The sequence below is a fragment of the Oryzias melastigma genome, linkage group LG10, assembly GCF_002922805.2.
Source record: "Oryzias melastigma strain HK-1 linkage group LG10, ASM292280v2, whole genome shotgun sequence".
Taxonomy (NCBI): Eukaryota; Metazoa; Chordata; class Actinopteri; order Beloniformes; family Adrianichthyidae; genus Oryzias; species Oryzias melastigma.
In genome coordinates, this window is record NC_050521.1 from 21971841 (window position 1) to 21993209 (window position 21369).

General features: G+C 39.7%; 2 protein-coding genes across 4 annotated transcripts; both read right to left on the minus strand.

The window, feature by feature from the left end:
* Positions 1–120: 120 nt before the first annotated feature.
* On the minus strand, positions 121–4099 carry pdgfrl (platelet-derived growth factor receptor-like). Its single transcript, XM_024282917.2, has 6 exons — positions 3863–4099; positions 3138–3411; positions 2915–3066; positions 1232–1525; positions 974–1110; positions 121–901 (listed from the first exon to the last, which is right to left on the minus strand). Exons 1-6 carry the CDS (start codon positions 3915–3917, stop codon positions 713–715), a joined length of 1101 nt encoding a protein of 366 aa, XP_024138685.1. The 5' UTR covers positions 3918–4099; the 3' UTR covers positions 121–712.
* A 1734-nt stretch (positions 4100–5833) lies between these two features.
* Positions 5834–21277, minus strand: slc7a2 (solute carrier family 7 member 2). 3 transcript variants are annotated; one of them, XM_024283449.2, is made up of 13 exons: positions 21114–21277; positions 20651–21041; positions 19570–19947; positions 19341–19496; positions 16422–16587; positions 16207–16343; positions 15906–16128; positions 13429–13568; positions 10276–10378; positions 8903–9114; positions 8654–8820; positions 8466–8574; positions 5834–6855 (listed from the first exon to the last, which is right to left on the minus strand). In XM_024283449.2, exons 3-13 carry the CDS (start codon positions 19937–19939, stop codon positions 6704–6706), a joined length of 1935 nt encoding a protein of 644 aa, XP_024139217.1. In that variant the 5' UTR covers positions 19940–19947; positions 20651–21041; positions 21114–21277; the 3' UTR covers positions 5834–6703. The 3 variants fall into 3 exon arrangements, with proteins under 3 accessions (XP_024139217.1, XP_036069831.1, XP_024139218.1); XM_036213938.1 differs by lacking the exon at positions 21114–21277 and having other exon boundaries at positions 20651–21042; XM_024283450.2 differs by lacking the exons at positions 13429–13568; positions 20651–21041; positions 21114–21277 and adding an exon at positions 13060–13196 and having other exon boundaries at positions 19570–19939.
* Between the last annotated feature and the right edge of the window lie 92 nt (positions 21278–21369).

Consider the following 21369-nt stretch of genomic DNA (forward strand, 5'->3'; position numbering starts at 1 on the left):
AAATACTCTTCATAAAATGTTTATATTTAATTAAAGAAATGTATTTTTAATAAATTTTACCTTGGCAAATGGGTGATGTCATATAAAATTCTTCATGTTTAGTCACAATTAAACCGTAAAATCTGTAAATATTGTTTATTGATGTATATATACACTAATTCTGGCTGCACATGCATGCATGTAGGCTTCATCTAACCTCAGGTCAAAAACACAACAGCAGGGAATGATCGAGCTGCTGTTTCAAACATTGGATGTATATGAGAACTGGACTGAAAGAGTGTGACATCATCCATAGAAAATGACAAACTTCTGGCTCCAACGAAATGAAGTCAGCAGCTTTTTTTTACCATATAGATGTCTTGAAGCTAGATGTCATCAGCAGTCTGAGTAAACGTTTCTATGGCAACCTCCCTAGCCAACCAGGTGTGAGCTTGTTGAAACTTCACGCCCCTACCTAGTAAAACGCTTACAACATTCGATATGAGGCCACAGACTTATTGAGGCATCTGATTGGTCAGTTTATAACTTTTACTACAGGAAAAATGTGGAAAAAAATAGGATTTTCAAGAACATGTTAAAAAAAATAGCAGAGCAAAAATGCTTTTTCTGACAAAGAGTAAAATATGTTTATTTCTCTGTAGAAGTCTATGGGATTTTAGTTTCTTGAATCTACTGTCAGTCCAGGTCTTATATACAGTCATTGGTTTTGGAGCTATGTGGGTTTGAGGCTGGTTGTAACGGTCGTCTCCCCAAACTTGTTCTTGGCTTTACAGACGTAGCTCCCGTAGTCGGCGGTGTAGACGTCCGCCATTGTCAAGATGCTCTTCGAGACCCGTGTGGTGTAGCTCACGCCTCTGTTGACCAACCTCCAGGATGTTTGGATGTGAGTGGGCCGGAAACCCTGGGAATAAAACGCCAAATCGGTGAGCAGAGGAACAGAAAAGCTTTGGTTGGTGACTGGTGTCCTTCCTACCTGACCTGGGTACGACCAGGTGAAGCTGACGTCTGCTTCGGGGTCTCCCAGCACGGTGCAGCTGACGTTGATGTTCTCACCTCCTCTCACAAACTCTGGAGAGACTTCCAGGCTAGCAAACGGAGGCCCCCTGGGAACTGCAGACAAGCGTTCACTTTGAAGCTACACACCCATTCAACAGAATACAACACATCTCCACACACTGGAAAACCAAACTACCAGTTTGCCTCAGAAACATCACCACTCACTGCTCCTCACCTTCCACATACAGCAGCTGGTACTTGGTGGAGACCTGAGGGGTTCCCCTCAAAACAGCCTTGCAGTAGAACACCCCCTGATGATCTGGGCTGGGTTGCTGCAGCACGAATCCCAGGGTGGGGTCGTAGGTCACCAGAGTCCCGTTGGCTGGGATCTCCTCCGGTGGGACCTCCCGGTGCAGAGACGCCACTGCTTTGGGTTCGGTCACTCGACAGGGTACGACGGCGGGCGAGTCAGGACGCAGGTACACGATCTCAAAGTGGATGGCCGACGGCACGAAGATGTTGTCTTTGTCTGGTCAGAGAGACGACGGTTGAGGAGAAGAACATTTCAGGTGTTTAAGCAAAAACGTGCTGCCCTGATCTTCCAGGTGAAGGAGGTTTTCTTCTCCACTGTCGCCTTTTGCTTTCTCAGTACACCAAAAATCCTTCTCTGTAATCTGTCGGTCACTTATGAATTAGGATAATCTGGATTATAATAATTATTAAATCTCCACATGCTCTGGAAATATTTTCCTTCTCAAAACAAGCTAAAAAATATATAAAATACAAGATATTTTTTAACATCCTTGTAGCCTTTTTCTCATGATGGAGGACATATATTAATAAAATTAAGACAAAATTGCATTTCTAAGTATTTCTTCTTTCAAATTATTGTAAAATAGGAGATAGAAAAAAAAGTTGTTTGCTACATTCTAATGCATCCACTTGCAGACGAATAGATCCATGAACCAGTTCTAGACTAAGCAGTGTGGGGGCCTCAGGCAAAAAATAAAGCAGAGTTTGTGTTAAATACTCAAGTTGAAACGTCAAATAACTTCTTATTTGGTCCACTAGTTGACTCTAAATGTTTGATAAGCAATGAAAAACTGAAATCATATAAAGTCTAATTGCAACCAGAGCTAATGTTTGAACAGGAAATACACAAAATTCAGCAATTTTGAGGATAAAAAAATGAAATGATTGGGATCAAACGTATAAATTACATTTATGTAACTAGTTAGTCGACACATTTATTTTAATCTAATCTAATCTGAGATAAAAACCGGAAAAATTTTACCAGAAAAGATGAGAGAAATTAAAAAAAAAAAACAGCTAGCATGTACCTTAAAAACTAGCTAAACTTTGAAATGTCCTAAAAAACTGAAAAATGTTATAAAATTTAGTTTTAGAGGATTCAATAAATGCTTGTCCTGTGATCTGAGGTGTGTTTTGGGTTTTGGCCCCCTATACAATTGAGTTTAACACCCCTGTTATAGGCAAAAAAATATAATGTAAATTAGATAAAATTTTGCTTAAAATAAAAATTTTTTAAATGAAAACGACTCAACAAGAAATTCAGGATTTCTTAAAATAAGTCGTTCAATCTTCCTGAGAAGCTTCTAGTAAATTAGTTTTGTCTTGTAGCATCTGTGATAAGATTTTTAACCCTTTAACACCTGCTTAAACACAAAATCTTTAACATACTGTAACTTTTACTGTTAGCACGATCAACGTCATTCCAGTAGATTTTGAAGGAGAAAAGCAGCGTTTCTCCTTCAAAATCTACTGGAATGACTTTGATTGTGTTATCAATTAACAAAATGACAGTAAATCAAGCAACATAAACACTAGAGCTCCGGTGTTAAAGGGTTAAACTCGATTTAAAAATGCTTTTGCTCCTGGATAGTTGTGTTAAAGTCACCTGTGAAGTAGATGTAGGAGGTGTAGGTGCGATCCTGGTCTTTGTGGCACTCTGCTCCGTCACACACGATCACCCAGCAGCTGTAGGAGCCCGTATCCGCTGCAGAGGTCGACGTCAGAATCAGCTGACTGTATTTGTCACTCTGCTTGATGCTGCAGGTAAAAGACAAAAAGGGTGAGACTCTTGCATCCACCGACTGACCTCTTCATCCTCCTGGCAGCACCTGAGGCGAGAGTCGTTGAAGGTGTCCAGGTAGGTGGGGTAGGACCATCCCATGTTGGTTCCTTTACACCGCAGCTCCAGGCTCCTCCCAGGGGTCAGGGTCGTGCTAGGACCCAGCCGGAGGAAGCGGCCTTTATCCAAAACCTGAGTCAGCAGAGACTGGCTTTTGCTTTTCCTCTCGCTCAGGTCGGGGTGACGGGTCCTCACCCTTTTCCCGCCTGGGCGCTTTGGGTTCTCGCCCACATCTTTTCTGCGCTTGACTGCTTGGCAGGCACCTGTATGCACAGAGGCACAGAGGAGGGAGGCGAGCAGCTGTCACAACACTCCGACAGGAAGGAAGTGATCCTCCAAACCTCCAAAATCCAGCCTCTGCGTCTGCTCTGTTTCCATCAGCAGAAGTTTGTTGTATTTCTTCAAATGCAGCATAGATTAAAACACGAAGGAAAGGTCAGCATAATTACAAACATATGCTGCATTCCTTCATATCTGACTGGTTTTGCAGAAACACTTGAAAAAAAGTCCAGATCTGTGCACGTTTGTACAGTTTTGACACGTCAAAAGCAACAGATCACTTCCTGTAAATCCTCAGATCAAGATTAAAGATCTAAAAACTTTTTTATAAATGTTGTGAACTATTGATATCCTTCCTCTAACACAATCTTTACCTCAAACAGTTATTTGTCCATTTCTTCCATATGCAGACGTGGAAACGATGAGTCTACTCACAGTTTTGGAGCTCCAAGCAGAGCAGTGCCAGGCAAAGCACCAGCCAGAGCTTCATGGTCGGACGGCGCCTGCAGAGATGGAGCGGGTTTGGTCTGGTGAGGAGGGCTCAAAAGACAAACAGATCCGGGTTGAGGCTTCGCCGGACCTGCCCGGCTTAGATTACCAGCTCCATCCTACTGACTCACAGACGGAAACAAAAAGAGGGGAAAAAAATCATTTTCCAAGATATTATGTTTCCTCCCTCCTCTCAGGATTGCAAAGAAAAACGCGTATTTTGGCGCCCTCTGCTGGACTACAACGTGAATTACCTCTCTTTTCTTTTTTTCTATTTCAGAACTTTTTAATAGGGATGCAAAGATGTAAACGACACAGATATGTGTCGAAAAACCGATGTAGTACTCAAAGCAACATTAGCATCGATTACAATCACAAATACAAATAAGAAAATGTTGGAAATTGTGTATAATTTTTTTTCCCCCAATTTTTTATGTGTGATGCAAACAAAAAGTCGTCCAATCACAAGCTTGCTTCTACCAATTGGTTGAACCAGAGGGAGGGATGTGTGTTGAGTGCACTATGATAATCTTATTTATATATCTTATTTTATTTAAAGAGGAAAACAGTCTGAAAGACCTCAAATAGCAAGTTTTAATGTTTGAAGCTGTTAAGTCAAATACTTCTGTTGCTTAAACTAAAAAAAAGGGGGGGGGGGGTTCTCTGTTGAAAGACATTTTAATTTATAGTTTTAGATGCTAAATAGATAATAAATGTTTAGTTTAGTAAAGTAATTAAATCTTATGGTTTAATTCATGACTTGGGGATAGACTGAATATGTTGGGCAGTGGCGCCTCCAGAAATTTTTCCTGGGGGTGGCCGCTGGGGGGTCACTTTAAATTTTGGGGTCATTTGGGTCATTTGGGGTTAAACACCAAAACATGACCTATATTTTCTGAAGTCATTCTGCTAAACAACCTGTAGAAAAATATCAGAACATATCTGCTGTTGTACTTTGATCTATTGTGTCTATATTTCATGTTAGTAATGTGCATAGACAAATAAAAGTACAGTTAACGTTTTGAGTTGCACAAAAATTGAGTTTTATTTTCCAATTATACATAAGAATCACCATGGACTGTGATGGTTGCAGACGATTTTGTGATTTTTGGCCACGGCCACCCCAGGTCAACCCCTGATGGCGCCACTGACTGCACCACCATGCAGCCAAGGATTTTAATTCATTTAAATAATATGCTGATGTTACCAAGCAGAAAAATTGATGAAAATTCCTGCACTTTGATTCATTGCCGCATGTAGGCTAAATATTGTTGTTGGTTGCTAGTATTTTAAGGGTTAATTGCAAGAACTGGAATGGTTACCAACTAACAGTATTCAGTATTCACTTAAATATGACCAAGAAAACAGTAAACAGTAAATTTGTAATAATTTCTAGATTCTAGAAATTAAGAATATTAAATACAATATTTGTCTGGTGGTAATTTTGATAAAAGCTTGGAAATCGGTGGAACAAAGATACATTAAAACAGTTTAAAAAGGATAAAATATATTGAATGTAAAAAAAAATCTTTTATATTTCTTTTTTAAGCATCGCATAATTTGCATTTCAAGTTTCCTGCTGCATCTATGACCTTTCTCATTTGTCATTCAGTTCATTTTTTGTTTTTTTTAAATAAAGTTAATTCACATCATCAGAATTTTGTTTCATAGTTTTCAAAAATGACAAATATTTTCAGAAATCTCATTAATTATTTACATTTATATTTATATATATATATATAAAACTCCTCACTTCAGCTGAAACCTTTACAATTCAAATTTAAATGGTAGAAGTGCAGGATGACTTCAAAAGCCGCAATAAATAACTTAAATTTGCTTGTTTGAATCTAGTGAAAATGTTAATAGCTTTTGGTAAATGCAGAACAATTTCTCTGCCAACAATAAATCAACACAAAATTCTGGAAAACACATTTTATTTCATTTGTGCAGTTGGAGACATGTGACATCACAGCGGTCCAACAAGAGGATTCCTTTTGTCGTATTTTCCACTAAACCCTTCTGGAAGACTCCACCCTCACAGTCGGTGCAGACGTTCCGGTTGGTGGTTGAACTAGCTGACTGACCTGCGTTCCATCTCCATCTAACGAGCAGGTTTTTAACGAACGTGGATCGATGCGAGCTTTAAACCTCCGAACGTGGGAGAGTCGAACTTCTCAGTAACTGACGTGCCTCTCACATTTCTGAAAGTGTATCAAAACAGTAAGAAACATCACGAGGAAAGGAAAAACAGCAGAAGGAAACAAAAAAAAAGAAGAAAGGAACAGTTTTCCGAGAAATATCCGATGTCCACCTTCCCGTTCGGCCTGTAACATTTCACTCAGCTCGACAAAGGAGGAAAAAAAGTGAACATGTGCGAAAAAAAATAGTTTTTTCTACTCACTGGCAAAGATTTGAATGCTGTTATATAATACTACACGTGTGGATTACTCCATCAGAACTTCAGACTTTTCCATGAAGATTAAACTGGTCTGAGTGACCTTTACCAACAGATTTGACCACGTCAGAACTAAAAAACGGATGATGTTCAGAGTAGTTTGAAATCTAGACTTCATTGCATCTCCGCTCCAGGAGGAATCTCTGTCACAACGTTGCTTCAGTGTTAATGGAAAAGTTTCTTGTTCCCAACGGGACATTGAGATCCCGCCACAGTGTTAGTGTGATAGAGACGGCTGACCCCGCCGCTGCAGGGAGAGCGTTGAAGGTTGGTGGAGGCGGAGCTGCCGGGTGCAGCAGACGCCCCCCAGTCTGAGGCTGAGAGGGCAGACTTTAACACTGGCTGGTCTTCTCTGGGCAGATGAAGTGCTCCTGCTCCTTGTCTTCTGCGCTGATGCCGGTGGTCTTCATGGTCTCGCTGCTCTGCACTCGGTGTTGACGCTCCTCGCTGTGCCACATGCCGTACCCAAAGTAGATGAGGAATCCTAAACGGTGCAGAAGAAATAAGATGAGATCATCTGGCATCGGACTGTGTTTTGGTAAGAGTTTGACCATACGTATCATGATACACAATACGATATACAGTCATCCCTCATTTATTGTGTTCTAAATTTAATAAATAAAGGTTAAATTCACAAAGCAGGATTACAGATGTATTATTAATAGGCTGTAAAATCCCTCATTACACATTTTATACACTTTTCTCTGACAAACATAAACATGTTTAGACTTTTCTCTCTTGTTAAAAGTCATAAAGTTCAAACCTTCATAGAAAAATAATATTTTGGTAAACTGAACGTATTCTTTAGAAATACATTGGAGATTAATTGACAAAGGCAACAGCCAATCAGGACGCTTGAACATTGAACATTGAGTTCTGCAACTGTAACATGTACAAGTACCTTTTACCCCAAAAAACTTCCACTTTTTAAAAAAATGTTTACAAATATTTGAATTTTTGAAATGTTTTTCAGAACCAATAAGGTTCTTTAAGTATGATCAAGAAAATCAAGTGCCCATTTTTTCCAACTCTACTTCAAAACCCACTCCAATGAAAATGGTTTTATAACATGTTCTATTGCCATTTTTTCATTTATGATTATTTACATATATACTAAAAAAATGAGCTAAAATTCACATTTCTGAACATCTTTGTATTCGAATTGTAGTGAATCATAAACAGATGAAAAAATACAGTTTAAAAAAGAGCTTATTTGTGGCGTAGAAAATATGAAAGCTCCATGCTCCTCAACAGGGAGGTGAAGGAGAGGGCGGGGTTACTCATGGCCCCGCCCACAACTAAGATGTGAACTTCTAATCAACTATTGCCGCTTTGCAGAAACATTAAGAACATCATAAACAAAAAGACACTGAGAAAACTTTTACAGTAGATAAAAAAAATGGGACAAATATGTTTATTAAGGGTAAGGAAAATATATATTTTTTACAGAAATTACTCATCTGAGACTTTTAACCTATACAAAGTTATATGTCATAATTGTGCTTGAATGTTATGCTATTTTCAACTAAACTAGCACAGCAAAAACAGATTTTCTGTCTCTGTAGGACCTTTGTAATATTTTACTTTAAAATATTTCTATCCTGTAAAAAGTGAAACATTGAATCAATTGATAAAAGTTCTGTAATTTGGTACATTTAAAATTGGTGTTTATACCAATTTATTTTTTTTAGAAAACCATCGACCCATAATTTTTATTTGATACAAATGAATAAATTTAAATACAACAAATTAAAAAAATATATTATTAATCGATCCAATGTTGCACTTTTTACAGTGTAGGTGGACTTTGTAGTTTTTGGCTTTATCAAGTATTATTGTAACCAAATGTGGAGTAACAAGTAACCTTATCCTGTGTTGGATCCTTTTTTATGAAATAAATGATTTGGCAACACTTGCTCCCAAAGCTCTAAGGAAAATTCAGATTTTAGTCATGTCTGTGGTTGAGTTTAGGCAGTAACACCCGTCCTGACTCACGAGAGGCTTTATCCTCCCATTTTTGATTTAAATGTCAAATAAATAAAATAAATAAAAAAACTGTGAGATGTCATATGTTCTGATCCGACAGGCTCTCACCTAAAGCCATCCACACAGAGAATCGTATCCAAGTGTCTCCGCTCAGTTGGACCATGAGGTAAATATTGACGAATATGCTTAAGATGGGCAGGAAAGGCAGGAGAGGCACCTGCAGGGATACAGAAACCCAAAGGTTATCAGTTCAGTGGCAGAAGTTAAGTACCAGATTCTCCTCGGCATCATCCTACCATGAAGGAGACCTTCTTGGAAGTCTGAGGCTGCCTGCAGACCATCAGGACGCAGCCGCTGAAGATGAGGAGACACACGGACAGCAGCACCAGGATCCAGACCTCCAGAGAGCAAAGGGACTCAAAGTGATATGTGGTGAGATAGCTGACGACACACACGACCATCACTGTGATTGCAGAGAGAAAACGGGGGAAAAATTGTGTTACAAAAGCACAGAGAGTAGACTCCTGAGACAAACGGAGACCCACCGAGGATGCTGATGGACATGTTCACCACACTGGATGAGTGCACAGAGGGCGCCGCAGGTGGATGAAGGGCGGTCTGCAGGGTGGAGCTGCCACCGTTCAGCATGTTCAGGTGGGATTCAGATTCAGTCAGGTCAGACTCACGGCCTTCAGAGGAAAGATAATCCCTTTCTCCTTTTCCCTGCGGCCGCTCCAGCGATCCGCTTGGCTGGTACCTGGAGAACAGACAAACTCCATGACCATCTGGAGATGCGATAGTCAGAATAAAACCCCTTAGATATTTTTAAGGATCTGAACATGTGTTACCAACAAGAAAAGTATTTGAATCTCTTTTGTCGTCACAGAAAAGCTCTTTTTCAAGCTGAATTTCCTGATTCACAACAATTTGAGTAAAATAATTCTTAGAAATGCAATTTTGAGCTTAATTGTCTTATTGTGTCCCTTTTTTATCAGAAAAATGCCTAAAAAACAGGTTAAAAACACCAAACATAAAACTTTCATTAGATTATCTCACCAACTTTTTTTTTGTCTATTCTAGTTTAAATAAATTATTACACTTGATTTGAGACTAAACTAATTTAGGATGACAAATCTGGAATATCTTGAGTCATTTAATCTAGAAAACATTTCATGTTAAGAAATATTTTGAATGAAACAAGTTTGTTTTACTTTATATTATATTTTTAGGCAGAAATGTTATTTTTGATTGTGATTAGTCTTGTTTAAGAGTTGTATTTAGGGAAACTGGAACATTTTATTTGACTCATAACTATACATATTCAGTAAACGTATATTAGCATGTAATTTTTATGATAATTTTGTTCCAAAATTGCGTAATTCTGGTCAGAATTTCCCATTCTAAAAGAACGTGTAATTTTAAACCGTTGTAGTGCTCAGAATAGGATAAATATTAGGAGAACGTGTATGAAAATACTAAATTTAAACTTGTTTTTGGGCAATATCGCTTTTTTCAAAACAAAATATTATCAAATATCAGACCAATAGACTTAAATATGTGTGTTGGTAGCTAATCTCAACATTTATTTTTGTTTTAAAAGGGTACTGTTTTAAGAAAGACTTTTTCCCCTTAAAACAAGCAATAACATTTTATATTCTCTATATTTTTTTCTTGTTTTAAGGACATTTTTCCAGTATAAAGTGAAAGAACTACAGTCAACAGCTTCCTTTACTCAAGCAGCTACTCAGCATTTGCACAATGGGAGCATTCACAGCTCTTACATCACCAGCAACAAACCAAAACAAACTATGCAATCATGGCTGTGGGCGTTTGAGAAACCTACTAAAGCTCTTTCGCAATGTTGCAAAAAAAGTTTTTTAAAGGTCTTTTTGTGGGAGATTTAAATAAACGCACCAACCTGAGAATCAGCACACAGACTGCAACCAGTGAGTAAGCCAGCAGAGTCCCAATGGACATCATGTCAACCAGAGCTTTGAGGTCAAACAGGAAGGCCATGACAGCTGCGGAAAAAGACAAAAATACACATTTTTTAATATAAATGTTTGTAGAAATGCACTCAAGACATGTACAACACATCTGATGCAATCAGAAAGGAATTATTTTGTTCTTTCAAACACAAAACTGAACAGATGTGAGGGGGAATGTCATGCAGCCTTGTTTCCAGATCAGGCAGAATTATTTCAACAATGGCGATCACCGCCACACCAGGCGACGTTGGATGTGAGATACAGTTTGACCTGTATCGCAGCACCAGCCTGTGATGTGCAGCTGATCTCAGCAGTGGCGTTCAAACACAGAGCGCCGCTCCTCACAGCAGCATTTTAAAAACAAATATCACATTAAAGAGAAAAATGTAAATAAAAAAAAAAACTCTCCCGCTCTGTGCTATCAGGTGCTCATGTCTGCGTTTGAGAGTTGTTCCTCATCAATCAGTCCAGATCGAGCTCTCTGAGGCTCTCTGAGCACATGGAGCAACTATGAAAACACTTGGTCACACTGAGCAGGAAAGCTTTGGAAGGAGAAACACAGTGAGAGCTGTACATTCAACCACAAAAGCCAGACTGTTTATGTCATTACATAAGGCGCTAAAAATGTGCCCTTTTTTTTTCTTTTTTCTTTTTTAGGAATGTTAGAATAGAGTTCTCAGAAACACCTCTTTTTTTCCCAGTTCTTACCTACCAAATAAAGTCAAAGCTGTCTGTAGCTTTCTATGTGAGTCATTTAAAGATAACTAAACGGATGTTATGGATATTTAAAATACCAATAAACTGAGTATAAAAAACATACTGCAAAAAGGGTCAAAGCTGATTTGATGATTTATTTTTGTCCCTCCGTATCCTAGAAAGGAAATCCACTGAAAAATATCAAAAATGTGATTTGTGATCCACTTGGTTTGAGATATATCCCATAAAATGTTATTTTCAGGAAAATTGGGTCTGGATTTGTGTGGGTTAAAATTAACGCCGCAATAATCACAACAAGGTTAGCATGGACAAAGCTGCAAAAGACAACATACTTTTATCCAGCAAATTAATTCACAAGAGAAATTAACTCTGCCCCAGCCAACAAGGCCAGGTGAGCCCCATATGGTTTAAAGGTGGGCAGAAAATGTAGAACCTGAATGTTTCTGTGGTGGTCCAACCTGTATTTGCCCACATTGGCTTAAGTGGGCACTCAGTGGATCACTACAGCGGAGTTCGTCAGCTCGATACACCGGAGCTCGCTATAGCGGATGTCGTTAGCTCTAAAAGTAAACTAATATTACGAGATTAAAGTTGTAAATGTACGAGAAAAAAATAGTAAATAATCCTCACAAAATGCTCCATGTGTTTCATCTTTGGGCACATCTCAGATAAAAAGACAACTTTGGTGTTTTAACTTGTTAATTCATTATTTTTTTTCTCATTGAAAATCAGAAATCTACAACTTTAAAACCTATTAATTTACAAGAGTACGTACTAAATTTGAACTGTAGCTAAACTTGAAACTATGACGTAAACAACTTTATTCTTGTCATTTAATCCAAATTTTGTACCTCAACCCTAACCTGGTATCAGTTCTGCGTTCAGTACCACGTCCCAAGGGTTAGAGTTCCCTTATTTTAATGGGAACAGCCAGCATGTCAAAAAACGATGAGTTGGGGACACCCAAAACGTCAAAAAGAGACGTGGAGGAGGCTCGAAATATACGTCCATATATGACGAGTTGAGAGTGAGGATGTGAAGGTTTCAGTTGCTCTAATTACAAGCAACTAATGCAAGGGTGTTCAAACGCAGGCCTTGAGGGCTGGTCTCTTGGTTTTCCAGAAACTCCGCCTTATCTGCTGTTAATTACCAGGTGTGTTTCGCCAATAAGGAGCCTCAAAGGGAGATTGATAAGAAAACATGTAGGACATCGGCAGTCAAGGTCGGGATTTGGACACCCCAGATTGAATGCAACTGTTCCCACCTCAGATGCAAAACCCGAAATTCTGAACTCCTGTTGTTTCTTTTGTTAAATGTTTAGAGCAGGGGTGTCAAACGTATGGCCCGCGGGCCAGATCTGGCCCTCCAGATGGCTTAATCTGGCCCAGTTATGAATAAAAAAAAAAAATATAAGGATGTTGAAAAAAACAGCAAGTTTCTAGCCCATTTCTGTGGCAAGTCATGGTTATTTAAAGAAATGGCCGCAATGTGCAATTTGACCACTAGGGGAAGCAAAGGAAAAGAGATACTGGCAAGACAAGAGATCAAGAAATAAACAGGATTTTCTTGCAAGGACGTGCCACGTCTGGGTAAGATGCAATTAGGTTCCCTGCCACTATATGTTATAAAAATAATAATAATAATAATAATAAGTGATTAGGCTACTAGATTGTTTAAGGTATTTTTCCAACTGAGGAAAAAAAACAAAGGTTATTTTACTATTATGTTACTGGTCTGCCCACTTGAGATCAGACTGAATGTGGACCCTAAACCAAAATGAGTTTGACACCCCTGGTTTAGAGTCACTCTAATGCTTCCACATTCACTGCCATCCTCAGACACTGATTGTTGCAGTTTTTTTCCACATGCTTTAGGAAACAACATCACCACGTTCATGCAGCAACCACCACAAATTAATCACATGACAGCGAAACACAAATTAGCCCCAACAAAACCACAAAGCAACCCAACGAGGCGAGTCCTTGTCCAGAGCTTACCCGCAGTGGTACCTGCTGCCATGGTGGCAGCCACAGGCGACTGACGCTTACTCACTTTGGACATAAATTTGAACAGAATACCATCTCGTGCCATGGCAAAGAGAATGCGTGGCAGAGGGAACATGGAGCCCAACAGGCTAGGGAGAAGAGGGTTCATTGTTAAGTTGATGGCATTCTGGGAGAGAGAACATGACACCGGCACAACTGTGAAAGAACAACGTGGCGTGGACAGCCTCTATGACTAAAAGATGACAGTCCAATGAGCCAAATTCACCCAATTCCCCCCCATCCACTGGATTGTCTCTTTCACAATTGATTGGTGGAGAAAACATCAGCTAAGATCTAACTTAGATGCTCCCTGGCTCTCACCTGCAACTACACCGGAGCTCATAGTGGCAATAACTGGGGTCTTCGTCTTAGGATTGATTCGGGCTAAGGCTTTGAAAACCACCCCATCCTCTGCCATAGCATAGATTACACGAGGCATGGGGAAAATGGAGCCCAGCAGACTGCATGAGACAGCAGAGACATGCAAGACCAACACGTTAGTCGAGAGCCCCCAACCCACAACCACACAGAGACAGCAACATCTTCAAAGCTTCAGAGCAGGATTAGAGTCAAAAAGGGTCTTTCTTTCCTGTCATTCACTTCATCATTCACAATTTGGGGGCTTTTACTTTGTAAATTTACTATCTTTAGACCTTCCTCCTCAAACATGGTTCAGAGACCAACTTCATTTCATCTAAAACCCACACACACAAAAAATTGTGACATGTCCAGAGTGTACTTGAACATGTAGTTGGGATAGGCTCCAGCAACCATGTGACTAACAGGAATTTAAAAGGTGATAGATAGATACATTTTGTTTGTTTAACACTGACACATGCTTAATCCTAATTTACAAATATGTTAAATTAGAAAATGAGGATATTAATTATAATTTTGTAGAAAAAATTATTTAGAGTAAAACTAACGTTTACGACCACAAACCATTTGTCTTTCTGTCCTTTCATCAACTCAAATTCAAACAATTCTGTAGATTTTTATTTCTACAGGTAAATATTAACTTTAATGAGAAGTAGTACACTACAAGTTTATTTTAATAACTATAAGTATAACAAGCATAGTATAAACCATGTGTACTGGTAGAAAGGATACAAACTAAATACTTCTTCAGACTAAATTGGAACTTTTTAAGTTTACGATACATAGTTTAAAAAAAACTAAACTTTACTTGTAGCATAGAATACATATGTATTACACTTAAATAGAGTACTTTTTGAAAAGGCTAATTTTTATACAACAATTCCAACAAATAAAAATTCTGTCTTTGCAGAATTATTCATGATAAGAGTAGGATTATAAAATAAAAATAATAGAGGTGAGATTAATTGACTTTTTATAAATCTACTGTATGTAAAGATACTTTTTTGTTTGTATTTATCTATTGATTTATTTATATTACTTAAAATAAACTAATTCCAATCCGAAATTCCAATGATAAAAAATATGTTTTTGGTGATATAAGATTTTAGTTCTTTGCAAATGTATTTATTTTAATTTATTCAAATTAATCTCTTTAATAATTAATACATTATTTTATGTCCAATGATTTTGTGATGAGATTAAGCATAAAATATATATTTTTTCTTTTTTGGATCTGATAATTTAATCAAAACTCCACAAAATTGCACATTTATCAAAGGTTTCAGTCAGAATCACAGTAAGTTGCTGCTTCATCACATATCGATCTTTTTCCACTGTTTTCCTTTAGAAGAGTGCTGTGCAAACATTGTGCAACATTTGCACCTCTAAAATGTGAGCTGTTTGTTTGTTATCTGAATGAATCACGAGGTCGTTGTTGTGAGGTTGCAAACTCTTCACTTCTTGGGGTGTCAGAGAAGCTAAATTAGGAAGAATTTTGTAGAAAAAAACAACTATGTTGCAATTTAGAGATAAGATTTGCTTTGATGTTACGTTTGTTTGTTAAGGCTTCTTTAAAAGCTTTTTTAAAATATTTTTCACAAACTCTCAGTTATTGTTCGTCTGTGACATCCTACTGCAGCTTGACTGCTTGATTTAAAATATAACTAATAAAATATCCTGTGATCGAGCTTGATTAAATGAAGTTGGTCACTAAAATGATTCTGTTATCTATGAGTAGCTTAAACGCTCCTGAAAAAAAGTCAATAAAAAGTGTGTCTAATCTTTCAGCTGGACGTGTACATCCCAGCTGTTTGGGAACGTCACGAGTCCCTCTCCGTGTGCAAACACACACGCCAAGCAAGAAAATTTGCAGCACAGCAGTTCAACAAGCAGCTGCTTTGCCTGCTGAGAGATAAGCCAAAGACGTGCATCATGATCGCCCAACAGTAAGCACAGACTTGTACCAAAATTGGATTGATTTGTCTGCCTGGACACGTCTGGGTCAATACAGATCATGAAGGGAATCAATGAGTGACATCCACATGGTTTTGTTGACAGAACGCTGAGGTTTAGCTGACAGGAAAGAAAGACAGAATTAAGTCACACGATAAGTTGTTTGAGATGCACCCAAACTTATTGAATTGACAAAAAAGTTACAGCACAAACACATGCTGGTGCCTGAAACCAGATAGAGAATTAAGCTCTGCACCCACCGCATGCTGTTAAGCAACAGGAATCAATCCAATTACAAGACACGAGCCGAGATGCACGGTCAGAATTATTGATCGTATCTCATTGACTATCATAGCAGTTTCTTAGAAATTCAAATGTCCTTGTTGCTTTTATTTCCAAAATACAAACTGATAGTGTTTATTAGTGTCCTGAGCTTATCCAGTCAAGACAAAATGTTCGAGGGTTACCTGGTAGACAGGGCACACAGTGAACCCACAGCCACCACATATTTGGCAGGACCCCAGCCCACATATTCAAAGGCCATGGGCAGGGGGCTCTTCTCGTCCAGCAGGTAGTAAGGCATCATCAGGGTGAGGGCAGCCGACACACCGAAGTATGCCAGGAAGCAAACGGTGAGCGACACCACAATGCCGATGGGGATTGCCCTCTGAGGGTTCTTCACCTCCTCCCCTGTCGAGAGGAGGATATTCAGGACGTTCGAGATTGAGGAAAGCCAGTCAATCAGAACCTGCAGGACCAGAGCCTCACCTGTTGTCGCAATGCAGTCGAATCCAACAAAAGCGTAGAAGCAGGTGGCAGCTCCCGCCAACGTCCCACTGAAGCCGTACGGCAAGAATCCTCCCACACCGTAATCACTGCTGACGTTGGCCGCCACCGACAAGTTCCTGGAATAATATGTGGTCATTTCATCACAGTGTCTGAAATTCCCGGTTGGACAGACTATTACGAAGCAGGAACCATACCGTGTGACTACAGTGAAATTTATGAGGGATTCCTCAGAGATCTTCCAGTTGTCTGCGTCTCCTTTGACAAAGCCGGAGATGATGACGAACAAGAGCACGAGCACGTTCACTGCGGTGAAGACTTTATTGACCCAGGCTGACTCCTTCACTCCAAATGATAAAAGTCCTGCAAACACAACAAAAAAAAAAACAACTTCAAACTGAGATCGTGTTCCAGCAACATTCCATGGCTGCTTCCATCTTCAGAATCCCTTTCATAAACACCCCCCAAGCTTCTCTTGGGCAAAGGTGGAGTACACCCTGAACTGGTTGCTGGTTTTTGTAGGGCCACACACTCCATGCACAACTTGGGGCAATTTAGAGACACCAATTAATGTGGGAAGCATGTTTTTGGACCATGCAAACTCCATACTTTACATATCCCTGTTGGGATGAAGGGGACCTGGAGGGAGACTAGATGATGGCTGAAAATAATTACCCAGAAGGAAGTCCAGAACCGGACCATCAACCCTCACCACCCCCATAAATTTAGGTTTAAGAAATACTCTTGTTCTTAGTTGAAAAAGCCTAGTTTATAATGAGCAGTCCGGTATGGTCCAGTTCAATCTGGCATTTCCATTGTTAAATGAACCCATTACAGTTCTGACCGTACCTTTTGAAGGCCCCCATCTGTTGTAGGACCATTGAAAATTAGAATGGGACAGTTGGGGTGGAGTCGCTGTTGCCATGCGCTGATTGGCAGAAAGTGATGACAACATTATAAAGCGCCAATATAGCGCTAAGCTAGCGATTCCGTTTACCTGTTTACGGCGGTATTCTTCTTAGCCGCCTGCAGTCTTCATTCAAATAACATTAAATTACTGATATACACGATGTACAAAAAGTAAAGCAAGAAGAAAACGAGATGCTAGATGACCTCCACTGTTGCTTTTCTAGTTGTTGCACCACAATGATGCAATGACACGCTATTGGTCTACACCACGCAGGTGCCATGAGAATACTCCGCTCAGTGGGAGTGAGGCTTAAGTGAGTGGAAACGCTCACCAAAATTAACTGGTCCGTATCTAGAATCAAACTTCTCAGTGGAAACGATTCTTAATATAACCAGTGGCCCAAACAGATACAGTTTTTAGGATTTTTTTGCGTTTAAAGCTTTGAACTTTTAACACCTGAGGTGTTTCTGTCAAAACCTACAACGCTCTTTGACATACTGTAACTTCTTAAACTATCAACGTGAATTAGCTGATCTGCAGAGAAAAGTGGTTTTGCACTGGTAAAATACACTTTAGAGCAGCTTTTCACAGGTATGCAACACATTAGTAACATAAAGTGTTATTTTCTGGCGCAAAGCTGCTTCTCTCTGCGACAAAATGATTCGTGTTGATCGCGTAAGCGTTGAAGTTAACCGCGGTCAAACATAAACACTAGTCTGGAGCTAAAGTTCCAATCTAAAAATCAAATCTAAACACTTTTTTAAACATCTTTTTTTAAAATGAATAAAGCACTAACCCCCTTTTGACATATTTTAAGATAATTCTGACCACTAAAACCATTTATTCACATTAAACGATTTAATAAAAGCGGTTCCGACTCTGAAATCTTATTGAATTTCTGCTTCCGGCTAATGATTTTCAGCTGCCTGTCACCAGGTCCTCTTGGCTGGGATTCGAACCTTCTCGCTACAAAGCAAGAGTGCCAACCACTGTGCCACCCTGCAGAACTAGTAAGTTTGGGATTAAAACTGGTTAGTATTATTTCTAACTAACCAAACCAAATATTTGTATTAATTTATTGATCCAGATTGTCAGATGCCAGTGGAGTGAAATGGAACAGTTTACTCAGAAGACTGTCAAGTCGGAAATTACAAAGTTGGCTAATTTAATTTAAATTAGCAATTTTTTCCGTCTAAACTCGTCTACGAATTCAAACCACTGATGCAGCCACTCGTCTCTACAACCCTCCACAGGCCGAGAGAACTCAAACACCTGAGCACCAGTACAATCAACCGGTTCGGATGCATGAGACTAAGGGTTTATTGAAGCAAAATTGTCTACCAGGACAAAGGACTAAATCTCAAACAAAAGCTATGTTCAGTTTTTCTGATGCCAAACAAATTGGTTTTGTTCCAAAAATCTTCTTTACAAAAATGTCAAACTTCAAGTAAAGAAAGAAACAGCCATAGTGGAAAAGTTTGTAGAGCGTCATGACATCAATACTCCAGTAGTCCCTCGTGGAAACGTCATCTGCCTTTTGGACCAATAAAATCCAAAACACTCACTCATCCAGGATGTCAATAACAGCAGCCAGAACAGCATGTAAAGAAAAATAACCTCATCTGACTCAGCTGATGAAAGGTGGTTAGGATTCAGAGAAACTGAGTAAACTCGGCGTCCACAGGACAGAAAATTTGGTTGAGAAATCACATTTTCAAACCACAAAATTTTACTTCTAAATTTATTCAAACTGCACTCAAAAAAAAAAGAAAAAAAAAACAAGACTGGTGGACTGTTTCCTCTGCTCCCGCTCACGTAATTAAATAATTTCGTTGGCAGACCAACTTAAACACCTCATGATGTGATTTTTAATTTCAGCCTGAGCTCGACTGGAATGAAAACATGGATGTTTTGACTCGGAATTGATGCACCAGACAGGAACGGCTTGTTTCTCTGTGTGAAAATAGAACTGAGGGATCCAGGTCAAGAAAATCCAAAAGGTTAAATCAATATTATGAGATGTTTTTCCTTGATGGTCCATAAAAACAAGTAAAAAACAACTAAACAAAAAAAATCTAATCTTCTAGCATTTGTGTGGCTGGTCCTCAAACCATCCATCTCACAATGTTCAGTCAGTTTATCGGATGATTAATTCAATAAGTTCTTAAGTCATTTTTTGACATTTTGGTTTATTTGTTTGCCTTACCGGAGAGCAATAGAATCAGGCACACGGCAAAGAAATCAGGATATGGAGCCAACCCCGGAGAGTTCATGCTGAAGTAGGTTTTGCAGAATTTCTCTATATGTCCTCCAATCATTTCATCAAACGTCCCACTCCACGCTCTGGCCACTGACGATGTACCTGTGAGACAGCAAAGAGTTCACTCTGTAGTAAAATCAACTTCTACAAACGCATCTGAGTTTGATTGACTCACCAATCACGTATGATAGGATGAGGTTCCAGCCGGTGATGAAGGCCCAGATCTCCCCCACGGTCACATAGCTGTACAGGTAGGCAGAGCCGGTCTTTGGTACGCGAGCCCCAAACTCTGCGTAACAGAGGCCGGCCATGACTGAGGCCAGGGCGGCGATCAGGAAGGAGATGACAATGCTGGGGCCGGAGTTCCCTTTGGCCACCTCTCCCGCCAAGACGTAAACCCCTGCACCCAGGGTGCTCCCCACTCCCAGGGCGATGAGGTCCACGGTTCCCAGGCATCGGCACAGCTTGGAGTCCTCCAAGTTGTTCAGGTCGACCACTTTCCTGCGCACCAGGGAGCGGCCGAATGATAGAACCTGCTCCAGCATGTTGTCACCTGTAGACGCAGAGAGAGAAGAGGGTATAAGTCTTGTCCTACTTTTAAGACACAACTATCAGGCGCGGTAAGTGCACTAGATGATGAAATAGTCACACATTTCGGATCAATCTCCTGAAGTCCTGAAATGCAGATCAGCCTTCATGACTGTTAAATCAATATCTGCACCTTTTTAACACTCTGCGGAAGGTTCTTGAACTGCGAAAGCAAAGGTTAAATCGTGCAGGAGTTTGATGCAGTTCAACTCGTTTGGCATTAGGAGCTGCTGCAGCTACAAAAAAAAAAAATCTCAAGTTATGCAACATGTAAGCAGAAAGGGATGTTAACCCCTCAAACTGAGCCTCGCCGTTTTTGGAGGGCTGCCAAGCACTGCAAGAATTGGTGAACATGGCTCTCATTAAAAACTATTGTTCCAATGCTTTTCTGAACACTCAAAGAGCTGCATTCATCAGGAGACCTGATTGTTATTTTCCCCCTTCTCATTATTAATATTTGCATTGATAAAAACATTTGTGCAAAGTGAGACATGAGTGTTTGCAGTGACCATCGTATCTATAAATTAATTCAAATTGCAATGTGACAGCTTGACATCCCAAACATGCAAACTGTGTTACACTGAAAAAACATCAAAACTTGATATTTTTCAAACTTGATTGCATGCACAACTTATTTAGAACAAATATTGACATTTCCGGAGACGTACCTCACAGCTGCAATGAGTAGAAATTAAAGATCCAAGTTCAGACATAAAAAAGAGAAGCAGCCAGAAGGTTGAGCGCTGCTCTGTCTTGGCCAGATCAGCTGCAGAGAAGAAGAAGAAGAAGAAATCAGGAGAGACGTTCTGATCTCATGAACCTCCGACTCTTACAGGAACGCAGAGAACTAAATGACTATTGAATGAAGCTCCTCCCCTCTGTCCCTGGTGCTTCTTCATAGGAGCTGCTCGTGCCTTGCCCCTCACAGTGGCTGCAGCTGAAAAGGGGGCATGGAGGCAGGCGGAGACTTGAGGGTGGAGGTGGTGGGGGATAAGACTGGGGGCATTTTTGCTCCGTGTGTGGGATTTAAACTCCGATGAGGCAATTTCTGCTTTCCTTCTGGAATAACACACAAAGTTAAAAAAAATATATGTAAATATATTAGTGAATATTTCAAGTATTTTCACATACCTGTCATCTGCTTAGCGCCAGCTGATAAATTGTTAGGCAACATTCGCTGACAAACTGTGGGACTGTTTACCCAGTTCAGTCCACACGAGTGCTGCTAAAAGCATGGATGCTGATTGGTCAATGAAGGGTGGATAGTGCCTGGGTGGAGGTGGGTTGGAGGGAAGAAGTCCTCCTAATGGAAAACAGGTATTGCTCAATGTACCATGAGCTATTGGACTCGTGAGCATAATAAAATCAATAGCGGTGCCAAAAAAAA

What these genes read in the sequence shown, in the direction of transcription:
- pdgfrl (XM_024282917.2), bottom strand. Translation starts at nt 3,917, where the DNA reads ATGAAGCTCTGGCTGGTGCTTTGCCTGGCACTGCTCTGCTTGGAGCTC. An exon ending in CTGCTTGGAGCTCCAAAACT is followed by an intron (nt 3,412 to 3,862) that starts GTGAGTAGACTC and finishes CTGTGCATACAG; the next exon opens with GTGCCTGCCAAGCAGTCAAG. An exon ending in CTCCTACATCTACTTCACAG is followed by an intron (nt 1,526 to 2,914) that starts GTGACTTTAACA and finishes CTCTCTGACCAG; the next exon opens with ACAAAGACAACATCTTCGTG.
- slc7a2 (XM_024283449.2), bottom strand. Translation starts at nt 19,939, where the DNA reads ATGCTGGAGCAGGTTCTATCATTCGGCCGCTCCCTGGTGCGCAGGAAA. An exon ending in CATCCTATCATACGTGATTG is followed by an intron (nt 19,497 to 19,569) that starts GTGAGTCAATCA and finishes GCTGTCTCACAG; the next exon opens with GTACATCGTCAGTGGCCAGA. An exon ending in CCAAGAAGGTCTCCTTCATG is followed by an intron (nt 8,575 to 8,653) that starts GTAGGATGATGC and finishes GTATCCCTGCAG; the next exon opens with GTGCCTCTCCTGCCTTTCCT.